Source organism: Macaca mulatta, chromosome 8 (genome assembly GCF_049350105.2).
Source record: "Macaca mulatta isolate MMU2019108-1 chromosome 8, T2T-MMU8v2.0, whole genome shotgun sequence".
NCBI classification, from domain to species: Eukaryota; Metazoa; Chordata; class Mammalia; order Primates; family Cercopithecidae; genus Macaca; species Macaca mulatta.
The window spans coordinates 32,946,816-32,965,873 of record NC_133413.1 but is presented as its reverse complement, the minus strand read 5'-3'; the positions used below and the strand labels follow the sequence as shown (position 1 = coordinate 32,965,873).

The following is a 19,058-nucleotide window of genomic DNA, read 5'->3' as shown; positions in this document are numbered from 1 at the left end:
TTTTTTTAGTTTTGAGATGGAGTCTTGCTCTGTCGCCAGGCTGGAGTGCAGTGGCACAAGCTCAGCTCACTGCAATCTCCGCCTTCTGGGTTCAAGCAATTCTCCTGCCTCAGCCTCCCAAGTAGCTGGGATTTCAGGCGTGTACCAATACACCCAGCTAATTTTTGTATTTTTAGTAGAGACAGGGTTTCACCATGTTGGCCAGGGTGGTCTCGATCTCCTGACCTCATGATCCGTCCGCCTCAGCCTCCCAAAGTGCTAGGATTACAGACGTGAACGACCGCGCACGGTCTCAGTCATGATTTCTTAACATCACATATTAGTCATCCAGAACATGCTGATTCACTGAGTTATAAGGATCTTCTAAACACAGAAAAAAATATTTACATAATATCAAAAACTCACATTTGTTAATTACTATCCATCTCATTAGAAAAGGTTTTATGTAAGACTGTGCATGATGGCTCACACCTGTAATCCCACTATTATGGGAGACTGAGGCAGGAGGACTGCTTGAGGCCAGGAGTTCAAGACCAGCCTGGGCAACCTAGAGACCTCATCTCTACAAAACATAAAAAGAAAAAATTAGCAGGCCATGGTGGTATGCACCTGTAGTTTCAGCTACTCAGAGGCTGAGGTGGGAGGATAAGAAAGAAAGAGAGACAGACAGAGGGGGCAGGGTGAGGAGGGGAGAGAGAGAGAAAGACAGAGAGAAGTCTTTATGTTAAGGAAAGCTGTCAAGCTTCCAGTGGAGGAATACAACTTTTCCAAAATCATACATTTTGCTAGAAATCTCCAATTTTATCATTGGCACAACAAATACCATCAGTTGTTTTCCGTGAAGAGGCCATCTTAGTTCAATTTTGAGAAAATGTCTGCCAAACATCCAAATCTAAATAACCAATCATCGTTTTTCGTCATTCTTTTCAGTGAAAATGGCATTCCATGAAAAAAAAGCAGCAAATTCAATTGGCAACTCAAATAAACAAGTGCTTCTCCTGGAGACAGCCTCGTACCTAGGCATGCAGCAGATGTGTCTGTGCGTACTTGCTACTCCATCACACAGGATATTCACAGGGTACTGCAGATGCACACACAACAGCATGCAAATGCAGAAGCCATGGCTGGAGAACTACATATCACATATTTAATAGGCGCCACTACCTTCTGGTAATGGAATGCAGAAAAATGGGAATATACGAGACTTTTATATTTTACCTAAAAACAAGTGAATATAAAAAAGTCTGGTGGGATACACAAAAGAGGTTGACTGTGATTAGCTACTAGTAAAATTATGAATGATTTTTATTTTCATTTTTCTCACTTCCCTGGATTTTCTAGTTCTTCTATGACAGATATATTTGTTTCTTAACAAGATATTTTTATTTACAAAAAAGCCAATCAAAGGCTTTGAAATGTATAGTGAACTGCTTAAAGTTAAATAACCATAGTTTGCCCAACTCTGTGTCACAGTACAGGTTTTAAATTAAGTCACGTGTGCTACATAAGAGAGATTAGAATCAAATTCTGACATCCTTGAAAAATAAAGGTACTTAAAGTAATTAAGTAAATGAAAGCTAAAAAATATATATCTATAATATTCAGCGTGAAAATCATTGTTTTATTATTTGAAAAATAATAGAAATTGTATATACAAAATGTACAGTTGCCTAGTGCAATTGGTATCCATTTTACATTTTTTTACATTTTTTTCCCCTAGTTAATGGCACCCAAAATGTGGTTTCATTTTCACTGGCCTGGTTAACTAATACCATTTAACAATGTGTTTAAGAGCTTCTTCAAAAGATAGTAAAGACAATTTGTAAAATAACTATGCTTTCTTACATTTACAAAACAGAATTTTGATAATATATGAGTATTTTATATCACATAATTACCATGTAACTACTAATCTGTTGTCTATATCAAATCACAGCACATAACATTTTCCAAATACACTGTTTTAATAAAGAGATTAGAAAATAGGACAGTAACAGTTTCTTAAAGCAATCTTACAGGAAGTCTAATTTAATATTGTTAGGTAATGTACTCACGTAGCCTCCCAGAAGACCCAGAAACTTTACGTGAATTGCGGAAGGCTGATTTAAGATGCTAGTTCTTCAATAAACAGTGAACTCTGTAATCAGAATCATTTTTAAGTCAAAATACTATTCCTTACTCTTCAGAAATAAAATATAACTCTCCTCTTGTAATACAGCAAGAAACATAATTGTTCCGGTAATTGCCAGCTTAACTAAAAAGGCCTCCCCTTTTCGTTTTGTCCATTAATTTCTTGCTGGTGTGACTTCCTTTGGCAAACCACATAGGTAATCGTCTCTTTCTCTCTGCAGATGAAGTCTATAGGAAATAGAAAGAAAAAGAAATCAAATCTTTGTACTACTGAGAAGGGGTATTAGTTGCAAACAAGTAACATAGGTTCCTGAATATACACCCATCCTTTCTCCTCCATCCAAAAAAAAAAAAAAAAAACAAATTAGTGGTTATCTATATAATTTATTTCTGGATCAAAAAGTAAATAAATATAAGAGATATAAAATTACTACATCATTTCTTTAGGCAATTACTTGCCATCTCATCATATAGTCTTAGACACTCAAGACACCTCATTCAGTAAGTAAAAATCTAGACATTATTTCAGATCTATATCCCATGGTGTACTTGCTTTGAGTTGACCAAAATGGTGAATTTAATGTTTTGAGGAAGGAACATGCCTGGGCATGTATACATACACAAAGAGTTATATTATGCATGTGAAAAGAATATAGCTTCTAACATCTACAATGGGAGGTAGACAGACTTGTCCAATCAGCACCCTGTAGAGTGGCCAAGGCATAGTATGCTTAATAAACATTTGCTAAATAAATGGAAAAAATAAAAGTTTCTTGTCTCATAGACTCATCTGAGAATCACTATAGATCCACTTCCCAGAAAAAAAGAGAAATATACACGTGCACACTTTCGCACACATTTCAGCAGCTCACGTGTCAAAGAGCCTCTAAACCTCAGGTTAAACATCCTTGAAAAAAAATAATTTAAGGCTGGGTGAGGTGGGTCATGCCTGCAGTCCCAACACTTTGGGAGGATTATTGGAGCCCAGGAGGTCAAGGCTGCAGTGAGCTATAGTCATGCCACTGCACTCCAGTCTGGGCTGCGTAAGACCCCGTCTCAAACAAAACAAAACAAAACAAAAAACAAAACAAACAAACAAAAAAGGTAGTGTTTGGGTACAATACCATCTGCACATGAAAAAGAATTAAATAATTTTAAGTAAGTGTTTCATAAGCCTACAGTGGCATACATTTGTGTTATCTCAGAGTACTAGATCCTCAGGATAACATAACAGAGAAATCATTCCATCACGAGTACATCCTGGAATCCAGAGTTAATTTGGGGTTATTATTAATAAAAGTAATTGAGAGATTTTATGAGAAGTTTGGCCTTATCTAAGGTACAATGTGTCTGTTAGCCTAAAATACAAAAATACCATTTATTCCATTTCAAGAATGAAGACTATCTAGATATTGTTCATCAGCTGCTTGCTATGTTTGATTATATTTTCTATGTTTAAAAAAGGCTTTGAAATATTTAACAGTAGGAAAACAGCAAAAGATCCTTGGCAGAACACTCTGAAACTTCATATTTAAAAAAGGTAAAAACTTAGCTGTTCCAGCTTAAGTAAAAAAAATCCAGGGTAGAAAAAAGGGCTTTGTACACATCAGCAAAGGCTAAAGAAAAAACTGGCTAAGATTGCAACTTTGTTCCTAGGTACCCAACTGCAAGCAGGGAAGAGAAAATCAAAAGAATGGATGAGACTTATACACACTGTAAGATACTATGACTTAGAAATAATAAATATTGGGGATATAAGGTGGCATACAGAAAAGGCATTTTGCATTTTTCTAATGATCCGTGATGTTGAGCTTTTTTTCATGTTTGTTGGCTACATAAATGTCTTCTTTCGAGATGTGTCTGATCAAGTCCTTTGCCCACATTTTAATGTTTTTTTTTTTTCTTGTAAATTTGTTTAGGTTCCTTGTAGATCCTGGATATTGGACCTTTGTCAGATGGATAGATTGCAAAAATTTTCTCCAACTCTGCCAAAAGAGGAGGACATCTGAACAGTAATAAAGCAGAGGAAGAAACCCTAAGTCATGTTGTATGTAGCCTAATACCATGGAGTAGCATAGACTTTGAAATCAGGCAGAACCAGGTTTGAACTTTAATTGAGCCACTTGCTAAATGTATGACCTTATTATGCATGTTACTTAAGCTTCAATGTCTTCACAGAGAAATGGAAATAATAGTACATAACATCACTGAATTATTTGGAGTTAAATAAGAATAAATGTAAAATAGCGAAATCCTAATTTCTTCTTCATACTCATTAATTGGTAGCTAATATCATTTCAAGTCTTCTGTATTTCTATAAACATGATCATCAGCATTTATAGTGGAATTGTAATAATGATCTCATTTCATTGAAAAAAGGGGGAAATACTTACACTGAGTGTGTCTTTCGAGTGTCAACAGTAAATTATTTGAAGAAGTGTTCAGTATGAGATCTAAGTTACCTAATAGAAACAATGTCTTCCAGTGTCTATTTCCTTCCTCAGTAGACTACTAAAATTCCCAGCAACAAAATTTTAAGGGCCTCTTTACATCTTTTTAATACTCCCAACTCTGTTACCAAGCTATTACCATTAAGTTATGAACAGGAAACATCAACTCATTTGCTGATTATATGTGCACATACAGATGAAGCAAATACAGAAATATGTAAGTTACGTTCACATTTAATTTCATTTATAAACAAGGTCAATCCATATATTTAGTTACCAAGCCTGATGCATTTGTCATGAAAACTATTTTCATAAATCAATTTTACCTGTGAATCAGCATCTGTAAATAAATATTCTACAAAACTATTTGTATAAAATATTGTGTATCTTAATTTGTAATCAAACTCAGTGATCAAGCAGGAAATGTCACACATTCTCTCTTATACAGTCAGGAAAAATAAGAAGAAAAAAAAAGGCACAGGACGAGAGGTACTGGGAAGACGGTGGCGGCAGCAGCAGCAGCAGAGCTTTTAATCTTTCTGAATTCCAGAATTAAGACAGAAGTAGATAGTAAAACCCCAAATCCATTGTCAACATTTACAATAAAACCAAGTGTAAAGGTGTCCTTGGGAAACTAAAATTGTAACAATGTAGGGGCAAACCACCAACAGCAATTAAGACCTGCACAGTACTGACATCTGTACGGGAGAAAGCAGAGGCAAGCAGTGTCCAATAACAAGAGAACCCCAAGATAGCCCACAGGCAAACACTGGGAAGACAGATTAATGAGAGATTAATCTGATAATAGCATCTGAAAATGGGAGAGCTTTTGTCCAAGCCAATAGCGAGTACAACGAATCCACAGTGATCTCTTAGGTGAAGAGCGCAGCTGGCTACTCTGAACCCTGGGACTAGCCGAGGCTGCCTTCTAGGAGAAGGCTCCACATTCAGGAGAAATCACTGGGGTTAAATCAAAACCAAGCAGGACAGGTACAACAGAGACTAAAGGGAGACAAAGCCTAGATAAAAATGGCAGAGTAGATTTCATAAACCAAGTTTCCATATTTTAGACATTATACAAAAACATTAGAGACAGATGTGAAATTGGGAAAATCATCCTGAACCATGCCTTCTTTTGAAAGTACAGGAAAACTAATCTCATATGAAAACGAGCAAAAGAAAAGTATCAAGGTCAAATCTTTGACACCAGAAAGACTTGCTTAGATACAGAATAAAACTGTAGTCTTTCAAAATGAACTGGAAAACATTAGGAAAATTATCTAAAACACAAAAAGATGTCACAAATCAAAATTAGAAAAATTCAAAACTGGGGAAAACTGAGGGGGAAAACTGAGGAAAGAATCAGAAATAAAAGAAAAAAATGACAGAAGTCTTCAGTTAATAAGGTTGCTCCTTTGGTAAAACTAAAATAAAATAATATCTCTCTATATAAATAAACAAAGAATTTTTAAATCCAGAACCTTTAAAAAATAATTTAAAAATAAGTGAATACAAAGCTATGTGGAATACAGAAATAAATACAACTAATTATGTTAAAAGAGAAATAGAAGGTGAAAAGGAAGAAAAAAATTTAAAGAGAAATGAAGAAATAAAAAGAATGCATGAAAAGTGACAAATATTGAAGCTGGGTAAAGAAGATCCAACATACATGTATAGCAGAAGTTCCTGAAGAAGAAATACAAAGTAATGGAACAAAATACTAAAAAGTATGATTTAAGAAAACTTTATAGAACATTTTTATAAAAACTATCATTTAAGAAAACTTTCCAAAAATAAAAGAATACTAAATATTTAAAGAATCCACCATGTACCTATGGATATTGAATCCGAATTATCAATGCCAAGACATCATCTTTCTGTTAAACAAAGACATGATTGAGCTTCTATCTTAATAGCAAACAGAAGAGATGTAAACATAACAATACGTCAACTAATAAAAAGAATTTGTTCTAATGACTTTATCCTTTGTCAGAAGCCTCATAATTATAAATGAAACAGACTAAGGGATATAAATCAGGTCAGTAGAGAAGATGAACGTTAACATATGACAGAGTCTGAAAGTAGGCCTCCAACACTCTACAGAAATCAGCTTTTCATAAAGGGAGGCTGATGAAGACAGATGCTTTGGATGACTCACTCACCTCTACTTCCCAGCCCCAACACTGTTGTTCCCCTAAATGGGAAAAAGGGGCCAAATAAGGTAGACCTTTTAGAATCCAGTAAGTTTAGTAAAATTTCTTCCCACCCAAACCCCCACAATATCCCCCATTCTCTTGTTGACATGTAATGTTACTGAAATAGGAGAAAAGCAAAAATGGCAATATATAGTTAAAATTTTACTACAAATGTGCTTCTATATTGAGGAAAAATAGTAAGTTACACCTTTTCCTGTATTGACAGGTTGAAGCTGGGAAAAAATAAGAGGGTCTTAGGCATTTGGTATAGATTACAGAAACAGAAGGCTGAGCATTAGAAGCTAAATTTCATTACCTCCACCCAAAATATGTTTTCTTTAATGTTCCTCTTACAGCTAGTTCAGTTATGAACAATATAAAGATTTCCAACTAATTAAGTTTCATTAGATTATCTAGGACATGACTCTATATAGATTTAACTCAAGTACAGAATTTAAAAAGACCAGCTCCCCTTATTTTTAAGCAATTCAAAAAAGTAGCAGTTTAATTGCCAAACAGCCTATAAAGATTACCTTAGAACTAAAGTGTAATTCCTAATTCTCTAATACAAATAATCACCACCACCTACTGCCACATTGAATTTACCAACTAAGAATTTAAACAATTTTTTAGTTAATCATTTCAAAAACATTTATAATGGAGTCATGTAATTTTAGACCTGGAAGATACCGAAGGTCAAATTTTTAAATTTATGCCATTATTTAAGAGTCATATTACTAAATAATACTCTCTGATTGCTATTTATCTCATGCCATACAAAGAGCAATTATTTTTGAAGCATTTGATTTTAATAAAACATACCATCTAACATAATACTAAATTTGTAATCTATCTATGATCATGCAAAAGCACTAGGAAATGCTGAGAGCCACAAGCAACAGTAATTCTTGTACCTCAGATATTCATATCATAGTAACAGACGATGATGAATGACAGAATGATAATAAACCAGTCTGGGAGGTATTTATAACACAATTTGTTTTCACTTTCATTAACTACATAAACTGCCATATGCTTAAATTCATTAACTATACATCCAAAAGGAAGATTTTTCCAGGCTATATGGTCAATATGAGGTACAGGTAAAATTTAAGCTGACATTCTACACAGTAAGCTAAACAGATGGACTAAACATCCCTTTAACTGTCTGTTTTTAAAAAATCACTTTTCTCAGATCATATTTATGAAAAGTAAAGGAAATGTGGCCCATAGAGAAAGTAATCATATCAGAATTCATAACAGTTCAAAAAATACAGCATTCTAGTACTAGGATATGCAAATTGAAGAAACTGACACTATATGAAAATTCTCTATATAATTAACAGCTTGGTATTGATGCCTACTTCTTCCTTGCTTCTCTTAGAACTTGAAGAGATCTCTTCAGAACTGGGAAAATATCTCCTTTTGTTGACATCACATGAAGGCTGAAGTCTGCTGTCAGTACCATGTTTAAGGATCGCAATTGCCATGTGGATAAGGTATGTGTCAATGTTTTCAGGAACTAACATTCTGATTAGGTTAATTTTACTCATATCTGTAAAAGATAAAAAAAAAACTCCATTTCAAAATAAATTACAGAGAACATTTTAGAAAACGTATCAGCTAGAAATAGTGAAATATTCTGTAGAAAGGAAGGAGGAGGGTTGCCAAAGAAGTTTCCTCTTTCAAATGCCTATAGCCTTAGGGAACGGAAATGGAGTAAAAACTCCACTCGGGTATCACTATCACCTGAAGCCCCTGCCTCCAAGGTCCAAAGTCAGGTCAGTACTATTGACACCGCATAAATTGTGTTTCAAACTGTCTTTTGTGGGCTGCCATGAGAGTCAAAACAACCATTCATAGAATTGCTCTAAAGGAAATTGTGTTTCCAATTCCAAATACCAATTATAATTAGATTTCTCTTAAAATAATTTATTCTGATCACTTGCTGGCCTTTTGCCTAAGATCAAGTATAATAATGATTTATTCTTTAAGTAGAAGCTAATCGTACTTGTAAATAAGATTCTAATAAAAAGGATTCTTTCAATGGCTATTACTGTAATAACAAGAGACATAAATGATTTTAAATGCACATTAACTAGATGAGATTTCTGGGAACATATTTCTTATTTTCAGAATCAAGAAACTTTACATTTTTTTGCAACTCAACAGAACTAATTCAGACTGTGTCAATTTCTTGACACCTTCTAAAATTATGTAGCACCCTCCTATAGGCAAGCCAATAATTATGTTTCAGCACTTCCTTCCAACATCACGTTTTTCTGCAATGCTCCAGAGTGCGGTAAACCCAAGCAGTTTAGAACCTACCCATTCACCTTCACCTAATTTACAAAACATATCCAACATTTGACACCCAACTCAAATCAGTGATCAGAAACCAAGTATTTTTCAAATGACAACCTGAAAAGACGTTCTTTAAATTATTAGTTTTCAGGTTTATATTTTCCTTTCTTCTAAAGATTAGCTTGCTACTCCAAGACTCCTCAAAACACTGCAGTTTAAAAAGCAAAAAACAAAACAAAATAAAACAAAAAACAGGAAGAGAAAGTTAGGCAGCTAATATAAACTAGGTCAGTGGGTTAACTAATTAAAGTTTCAAAATCTTAAAAAGGAAAAGATCACCTCTATACATAGTAAAATCAGCAACGTGACTATCTTATCTCTCAACCAAACTAAAATTGTATTTGTCCCTTGATCATTATATCATCCTAATAATGTCAAAATTCCCCCAATTTTACTATTTCATCATTTTTTAATGGCTGAGGAGTATTCTGTTGTATGTGTGTATCCAAATTTACTTTGAGTTCCCTTTTATTTGTCTTCAAATTTTAAAATACGTTTGGAACACCTTGGGCACATTAGTCCACTTTGTTCAACGGTAAATTTTACAAAAGCTAAACACAGATCAAGTATTTCCAGTTAAAATTTAGCATCAGAAGATATGTTGTATATATAAAGTACATACCTGATTACAAAGGCTTATTACAGAAAAAAGTACATAAAATATCTCATTAATAATTTTCAGATTGATTACATGTTGAAATGATAAAATTTTAAATATAGTAGACTAAATTATATTATCGAAATAAATTGCATCCATTTACTTTTTAAAATGTGGCTACTAGAAAATGTAAAATTGCATATGTAGCTCGCATTATATTTCTACTGATAGTGCTGTTTTAGAAAGACCATATAAATTTTCCCACACTCAAAACCAAGTAATATACCACTACATTGCATTAAATTCATTTTCTTCCATGGGTATTTAGAAATTAGATAAATAAACTATGGATGATTAATTTCTTCATACTATAAATGTGACATTTATAAACCAAGTTTTTAGGGAAAAATCACACAAGCTTGAGCTATTATCGTGTAATGGGCTAAACAAATTAATTTTAAAAGAAAAAATAAGATATTTCATTCACTTTTGAATCACTTTATTTCTAAAATTAGAATGTCTTTTGTTCATAAAATGATGATGCATAAACATCCGCTTATGGTGTTAAACCACTATTAATGATTTAAAGTTAAATGTATAAGGTTAATTTCTAGATATAATTTAAAAATTCATATATTTTTCTAATACATTTCTACAAGTACCCTTTATATTTCTATGGTAAATTCATCCTGCATTTTATACATATGCAAATAAGTGGCATTTAGCTTTACAGGTGCATCTCATTCTGCTCTAACTTCCCATGTAAATAAGTGCTGAAAATATCTACCGCAGAATTCATGACAACACTGGCTACACGCCTTCAGTGTTTTCAAAGAGATCATATTACCCTTACTTCTGTAGTAGATCCCTTGGAAGCCACTCTTAATTTTCCAGTTACATGCACATTAAGAATGGGAGAATAAAATTAATCAAAATACTATCTAGGTACCTCATTCAATGCCTTAATTTATTATTAAGCATAGTTCGAATCCCAAATCCATAAACAGAGTTTAAAATTATATAAACAAGGACAAACGAAAAGAATACAAAGGTACAAAGCTCCTTTAAATATGAACAGTTTTCCAGACAAAACCTACTTAACAAATAAGAGTATGAAATTAATAGCTATGTTTTCTCAATTCATAATTACTCTATTTTTAGGTAAAGATTGTGTCATAATAAAATACAGGAAACTTCTCAATTCAGGATTGTACAAAGTTTAGATTTAATCAAACTCGTTCTTTAAAACTCTAAATTATTGTGGCATGGCAACAGTTAAATAAAATATGAAAATAGCATGTCTGAATCATTATTATAGTATGTATATCCTCATTCCTTATTATCATTTATAATCCAACAATGTTTTCTCCAGTAAGAGAACAAAAGGTATTTTATAAAGAAAAAACAAGAATCCAAAAGCACAATCTCACATCCATAAATGATAGTTTAATGATTGAGTGTACTATCAAAAGAAATAAAAGAGGGCTGGGCTCAGTGGCTCACACCTGTAATCCCAGCACTTAGGCAGGCTGAGGTGGGAGGATCACTTGAGACTAAGGGGTTCAAGACTAGGCTGGGCAATGTAGTGAGACCCCACCTCTACAAAAAATATTTGAAAATTAGCCAGGTGTGGTCCCAGCTACTTGGAAGGCTGAAGTGGAAGGCTTGCTTGAGTCCAGGAGTTCAAGGGTGTAGTAAGCTATGATTGTGCCACTGCACTCCAGCCTGGGCAACAGAGTGAGACCTTGTCTCAAAAAAAAAAAAAAAAAAAAAGCTCATGGTTATCACAACCTTCTTAACCTCCTCTATTCTAGATTTAAAAGTAGGCTACAAAAACATACTTTTTCATATTATATGTGCAACCTACAGACAGTGTATTAACAGAACAATAAGTTTTTAGTAAGTATATCTTAAGAATTTTTCACCATTATATTCTGCTTGATTTTAATATTTCTTACTTTAAAAAGTTATCTAACATCAAAAATGGAAATTGCAAATCTTAGAATGTAGAGGGTACTAGATATGGTAAGGGGTAAAGACACTCAATAAATAAAGATATGAAACTGATTATAAATAAGTTAATTTGTTTCACTCATCGAGTTTATATACCCATATCCTATATCAGGATTAGAAATTACGTATTTCTTTCCTTTAAGTTAACTGGCAATACAACTTTAACATGAGTAAAAAGAGAAACTTGTTCAGTCATTAATCTTAGACATGGTATTAAAACAGTTTTATAACTCTCTAGGCCTCACATTCCTTATCTCCAAAACAGGGTGGGATAGGAAAGGGAAAGTGTAATGGTTTCCCTAAATCTAAAGTTCCATAACTTTGTGCCTACATGATTTAGAAAGCAAATTAACAGTGCTTCAATTCTTTACCATGGGCAAATAAAACAGATGTTGTCAATACGTGGCTGAATAATATAATATGAAATTTTCCTTTACCATTTCCCTCTGCCCATAATGAAGTGATGTTAGAATGTCCATTTAGGACATTCAGGAATATATGCCCAAGAATTCTTTAGTGCGAATGAGCACACATGCGTGCGTGCACACACACACACACACACCATTACAACCGGTTTGAGTTCTTAAATTGTATGTCTCTATAAAATACATATTGGGGAACATTCTTTCTTATATACTTATTAAGTTCATGTATTCTTAAGTGCCTATTAAAAATGGCAAACTATACAAATAATCATATTTAAAGGGTATATTTAAGACACCATAAAACTTTACCATCTGTGTCTTCAGTCATCATCATCATCATCATATTCACCACCACCATTTGCTATTACCAGTGTGCCAAAGCTTTCTGAACAGTATCTAATTTAAAGTCATACACCACATAATGATGTTTCAGTCAACCATGGGCAGCCAACAGGAACAAGTATCCATTAGATTATCACACAGCTGAAAAGTTCCTATCACCTAGTGACATCATAGCCATCATAACATCACAATGCAAAGCATCACCCATGTGTTTGTGGTGGTAATGGTGTAAACAAACTCACTTTGCTGCCCGCTGTGTAAAAGTCTAGTATATACAGTACATAATACTTAAAAATGATAACAAATGACTATGTTACTATGTTTATGTGTTTGCTATATTATACACTTTATAAATATTTTTTAGAAGTTCATCGTAAAACAAGTAGGCCCTTCTGGAGGTATCCAGAAGAAGGCATTGTTATCATAGGAGATGACAGCCCCATGCATGTGACTGCCCCTGAAGACCTTCTGGTGGGACAAGATGTGGAGGTGGAAGACAGTGAGACTGATGATCCTGAGCCCATGTAGGCCTAGTCTAATGTGTGGGTTTGTGTCTTGGTTTTTAACAAAAAAAAAAATGTGAAAAGTAAAAACGAATTTAACAAAATCAAAAACAGAAAAAAGCTTAGAGAAGAAGGATATAAAGAAAATATATTTGTACAGCTGTACAATATGTTTGTATTTTAAGCTAAGTGTTATTACAAAAGAGTAAAAAGATTTTAATTCATAAAGAAAAATCATTACAGTAAGCTAAGGTTAATTTATTATTGGTGAAAGAAGAAAATTTTTTTAACTTTTATTTTAGTTTCAAGGGTACATATGAAGGTACATTATACAGATAGATTCGTATCAGAGGGGTGAGTGTGGCCTAAGTGCACAGGGTTTATAAAGTCTACAGCAGTGCACAGTCCTAGGTCTTCACATTCACTCACCACTCACTCACTGACTCACACAGAGCAACTCCCAGGGTGCAAGCTCCATTCGCCGTAAGTGCCCTATACAGATGTACCCTTTTGTATATTTTTTTTGAGACAGAGTCTCACTCTGTCTCCCAGTTTGGAGTGCAGTGGCACAATCTTGGCTCACTGCAACCTCCACCTCCTGGGTTCAAGCAATTCTCCTGCCTCAGCCTCCCAAGTAGCTGGGATTACAGGCACCTACCACCACGCCTGGCTAATTTTTGTATTTTTAGTAGAGACGGGGTTTCACCATGTTGGCCAGGCTGGTCTTGAACTCCTGACCTCAGGTGATCCGCCCACCTCGGCCTCCCAAAGTACTGGGATTACAAGTGTGAGCCACCATGCCTGGCCTTTTTAAAAAAATCTGTTACACTGTATTTCTACTGGGCCTTTTCTATGTTTCACTATGTTTATATGCACAAATACCACTGTGTTATAATTGCCTACAGTATTCACTAAAGTCACATGCTGTACAGATTTGAAGACAGGAGCTATACCATACAGCCTAGATGTGTCGTAGGCTACACCATCTAAGATTAAGTCCACTCTGTGAGGTTCCCATAAGATGAAATCGCCTAACAACACATTTCTCAGAATTCATCCCCATCATCAAGCAACGCATGACTATATTTCTCACAATTCTATAAGAGAGGCAATATTAATTCTCCCTGTCTTAGAGATGAGGAAATTGAGGATTAGGGAAATTGGATCACTTGATGGAGGCCACATAACAATGAAATGCTAGAGCCAAGGTCTAAATACAGATCTGTCTATTACCAAAGCCTTTGCTCTTACAGACTAGACCAACACCACCTGTAAGTTTCAGGATATAAAGAAGGCAGCTAAATAATAGCAGAAATGCCAATAGAAAAAAAAAAAAAGGTTGGCGGAGGGAACTGCACAAATTCTTTTCTTCTTTTTTTTTTGAGACAGAGTCTCACCCTGTTGTCCAGACTGTAGTACAATGAGGCAATCTCGGCTCACTACAACCTCCTCCACCTCCCAGGGGGGTTCAAGCGATTCTCCTGCCTCAGCCTCCCAAGTAGCTGGGATTACAGGTGTGTGCCACCAAGCCCAGCTAATTTTGGTATTTTTAGTAGAAACGGGGTTTCACCATGTTGGTCAGGCTCGTCTCTAACTCTTGACCTCAGTGACCTGCCTGTCTCGTCTTCCCAAAGTGCTGGGATTACAGGCGTAAGCCACCGTGCCCGGCCTGCACAAATTCTTTCAGAGAATACTCAACCTACTGCTCAGCCTACTACTCAACATCTCATCGAAAGATGCAAATTGCTTTAAGTCCTGAGAGACAGTACATTTCTAAAGGAAAAAAAATTCCAGACTATAAGCATGAAGAAGACATTTGAGTCTTTGGCTTTCTCTAAAACGCTATCTCATTCTGCACTGGAGAAACAGAGGTTTCGACAACCATAAATCTAATCCTACAAAGTAGTTACTATTTTCCTCTCTCTGCCTTGATTTCTGAAGTTAGGAAGATCAGAAGGTGACCAGGAAAGTTGGCCAGCTTTCTCATAAGATGCCTCTCTAACCTACCTTGGATGTTTTACAGCTTAGCTCAGGATTTGGCTAATTTAACCCTGAAATGCTAACTTATTAACTTACATGGTTAATTCATAAGTATCACATAGATAAATACTCAGATTAGCATGACTACATCCATTCCTTACATACACATCTGCATGGGAAGTTATCAGAAAACTAGGAAGTGATATATAAGCAGAATTCGTTGTTAAGAGTATTCCTCAAATATAAATTTTTCCCAATTTTTAATGTCTTTCATTTCTTCTTGTTCAGATGACATTAGGTAATTTTTCTCCTTTTACCCTTATTGTGGTAACATTTAAAGATTTTTCCAATCTTGAGTCATTCTAGCATTCCTGCACAAACTAGAACTTGTCAGGGTGCAAGATCTTTTTTTTTTTTTTTGAGAGAGTCTCACTCTGTCACTCAGGCTGAAGTGCAGTGGCACGATCTTGGCTCACTGCAACCTCCGCCTCCCTGGTTCAAGCGATTCTCCTGCCTCAGTCTCCTGTAGCTGGGATTACAGGCACGTGCCAACACTGCTGGCTAATTTTTGTATTTTTAGTAGAGACAGGGTTTCACCATGTTGGCCAGGCTGGTCTTGAACTCCTGACCTCAAGTCATCTGCCCGTCTCAGCCTCCCAAAGTGCTGGGATTACAGGTGTGAACCACCACGCCTGGCGCAATATCTTTTTTATATATATAATTTTTGGGGGGAAGGGATTTATTGTGCTTATGGGTGGCTTTGGTCTTTTAATTTTCCATCTCAGACCTTTATTTTCTGATTTTATCATAATTTTTTAAAATTATAACTTTTACTTTAGATTCAGGTAGTACATGGGCAGGTTTGTTACATTCGTATATTGCAGGATGCTGAGGTTTGAGGTACAATTGATCCCATCACCCAGATAGTGAGCATAGTACCCAACATGCAGTTTTTCAACCACTGTCCCTTCCCACCTTTTCAACCATTGTTCCTTCCCTCCCCTCAGTAGTCCCCAGTGTCTACTGTTACTTTTTTTTTTTTTTTTCTTTTTGAGACAGGTTCTCACTCTGTCACTCACGCTGGAGCGCAGTGGCATGATCACAGCTCATTGTAACCTCAAACTCCTGAGCTCAAGCACTCCTCCTGCTTCAGTCTCCCGAGTAGCTGGGACTATAGGTATACACCACCACGTCTGGCTAATTTTCTTATTTTTTGTAGAGATGGGGGTCACACTATGTTGCTCAGGCTGGTCTTGAACTCCTGAGCTCAAGGAATCCTTCCATCTAGGTATCCCGAAGTGCTGGGATTATGACACAAGCCACCACACCCAGCCTGTTCTCATTTTTATATCCATATGCACCAACTTTAGCTCCTGCTTATAAGAAAGAACATGCAGTATTTGGTTTTCTATTTCAAACATGACATTGACATAACTTATAAACAGGTTATTTATGTACTATACTTGAAGTCCCCTGGCCACTCCCCCGCATCCCTGGAACTTAGATGAGCACTACTCCAACTTGGCTCCGTGTCTTTCCTTTCCCTGTGCATCCACCGTGATCAATGGAAGTGAAGGAGGTGTTCGTTCTTTAGACCTTCAGTCAAGTCATGCTCAAGCCTAGAAATAATCCTGTCTTCTAAGTGACTTATTTTTGCTCAGATCTATTTAAGCACAGTATTGACTGTGCTTTCAGAGAGTGATTTTCCAAATTCTCAGGGGGAATTATTCACAAGTTGTTCACAAGTGGGAAAAACTTCAAGGTAGTAAAAAGTATCTGCACTGCAGCTTTGGAGATGAGGCTTTTGGGATGGCCACTGCTCTATCCTAACAGTCTAAAGAAATTTATCAGATTTATTGAGTTATAAGACCCCAAGTTTGTATTTACACATCTAGGAGAGAAAATCCTCTAACGTATCTCCTATTTATTTCTGTTACCAAAAAAAAAAAAAAGATAATAATTTAAAATATTTCTACAAGGCAAGCAAAGGGGCTTGCTCTCTGCAGCACAGCTGAGGTTCTGCAGCAAAGTGACAGGAAATCCTTCTACACAGCAGCCCACAGAACTTGGTCTGTCCCTTCCATGTCACAGTAACTGACACCAATGACTGTGTTGATTAGAAAGGCTACTCAAGTGAAACCAATGACAAGGACTCAGAAAGGTTTAGGGAAGAACTAGGAGTCAGGAAGCTACTGGGAATGAATGTGGAGAAAAATATGGTTTTTGCAAGTGATGAGGTAGAAATTAGAAAAAATGAAAGCACTGTTTTGGATGGCAGGGAAGGTGTAACCTTAAGCTGAAAAGGAAAATAAAAATTTCTCAGTGTATTGGCCAGGTGCCATGGCTCACACCTGTAATCCCAGCACTTTGGGAGGCTGAGGTGGGCGGATCATCTGAGGTCAGGAGTTCGAGATCTGCCTGGCCAACATGGAAAACCCTGACTCTATCAAAAGATACAAAAATAGCTAGGCATGGTGGCATGCGCCTGTAGTCCCAGCTATTCAGGAGGCTGAGGCAAGAGAATCGCTTGAACCCAGGAGGTGGAGGTTGCAGTGAGCCAAGATCACACCACTGCACTCCAGCCTAGGCAACAGAGCAAGACTCTGTCTCAAAAAAACAAACAAAACAAAAGAATTTCTCAGTATATTTTCCTCTGAGTGATAATGGGAAGAAAGACTGTTTTCCTAAAACAAGAAAAAGAATCACAAAAGGTTTTCATAATAGCATAAAGGATTAGTGCTGTTAAAAGTGAAAAATATTAGTAGATTGCTTGTTTACTTCGTCAAGTCATTAAGGGTGCAGAGGCAGGCCATGCTTCTCACCTGAGTTGATGGGAGGGTTTCGGATAACATCAGCAATAATCTTCTGAACCTCTGGAGTCAGGCCTGCTCGCTCCAAATCAAGGGGGCAGCCAGCTTTCACCGCTTGGGATAAGTGCATGCCAATCGTCATGAGAGGCAGAATCCTGCTCTCAGCTATGCTCTTCTAGAGAAAGAACAGCAAAAGAACCCAGTGAATTTTAAAAGTGTCCACTCTACTCATGGAAAGAAAATGTCCAAAACATTCAGGTAGTAAATGCTCAGTGTGAAATAAACAATGAACTAAACCTTTACTTAAACTTTTCATTTTCAGAATTTCTTTAAAACTACCCCCATTATAGTTCTCCATAGGTTCTACTTTTTATACTTATTAAACTGTATTGAATAAAACAAAATCACCCAGCTTTATCGAAGAATTCAATCCTCGTCCCTCTCTATTCACTTTAGAAAACCATTAGTGGCAGAGAAGTCATTCTCTGTAAGTCTAACAGTTGTTACGACCTTCTGAAAACACAGTAAACTGTAACCCAATACTCTATACACTTGAAATAACACGTGATGGTTTGGTTACACGAATTTCCAAGAAGACAAATCCTAAAATGCTTAGCGATAACATAAGGCTCCAGATGCATTCTATAAAAGGTTCCTGAGAAGACTCTAATAGGTGTTTGAAATTGGCTCTATTCATAAAATAATAATAACCACAGTTCCACAAGGGGTGTCAGCATTTTCCTACCATTGAACTTCACATGAACAGTGCTACATATTTATATGGTTCTTTAAACAAATGTGGCTGCAAATACATTTCAGATACTTATTAGGTAAAACATTCTTTTAAACACCCAGAAAGCTTAGTCACTCAGCTCTAACTTATTTCATGATCCTCTCTTTCAATACATTTTCAAAGTCTGAATTTAGACTGTATTTGCATGAATGTTGACACTTTCACAGAATACAGCATTTAAGGCAAAGTTTTTCATCCTTCAAAGGGAGGTTTTAAATTACTTTCATTAAATGTCTACTAGAAAAGTGTGCACCATGTGTGCATAACATCAGGGTTATTTGATAGCAGGTTTCAAATTACCTCCAACTAATTGTAGTATTGCTCCTGATTAATTAGTCCTAAGCATGTTTAATTCTGTGGTTAACTGGCAAGACTCTCTCAGACTCCTGGGAGGTAAGAATAATTATACCACCATATCACACAATAAAATACAACCAAATAATACCAAAAGCCAC

General features: G+C 35.7%; 1 protein-coding gene across 30 annotated transcripts in view; it reads right to left on the bottom strand.

The window, feature by feature from the left end:
• Nucleotides 1-1,600: 1,600 nt before the first annotated feature.
• The window catches only part of WRN (WRN RecQ like helicase), a 139,268-nt gene continuing 121,810 nt past the window's right edge, over nt 1,601-19,058 (bottom strand). For 11 of the 30 annotated variants that reach the window (XM_015145130.3, XM_015145133.3, XM_028852543.2 and 8 more), the window contains 3 exons: nt 17,823-17,985; nt 8,140-8,330; nt 1,601-2,358 (listed from right to left, as the gene is read on the bottom strand). In XM_015145130.3, coding sequence (XP_015000616.3) covers nt 2,251-2,358; nt 8,140-8,330; nt 17,823-17,985 — 462 coding nt within the window. In that variant the 3' untranslated portion in view covers nt 1,601-2,250. Of the gene's footprint in view, nt 2,359-6,742; nt 6,794-8,139; nt 8,331-17,822; nt 17,986-19,058 lie in introns of all 30 variants that reach the window. The other 19 variants (XM_077943400.1, XM_077943403.1, XM_077943407.1 and 16 more) reach the window with 3 other exon arrangements.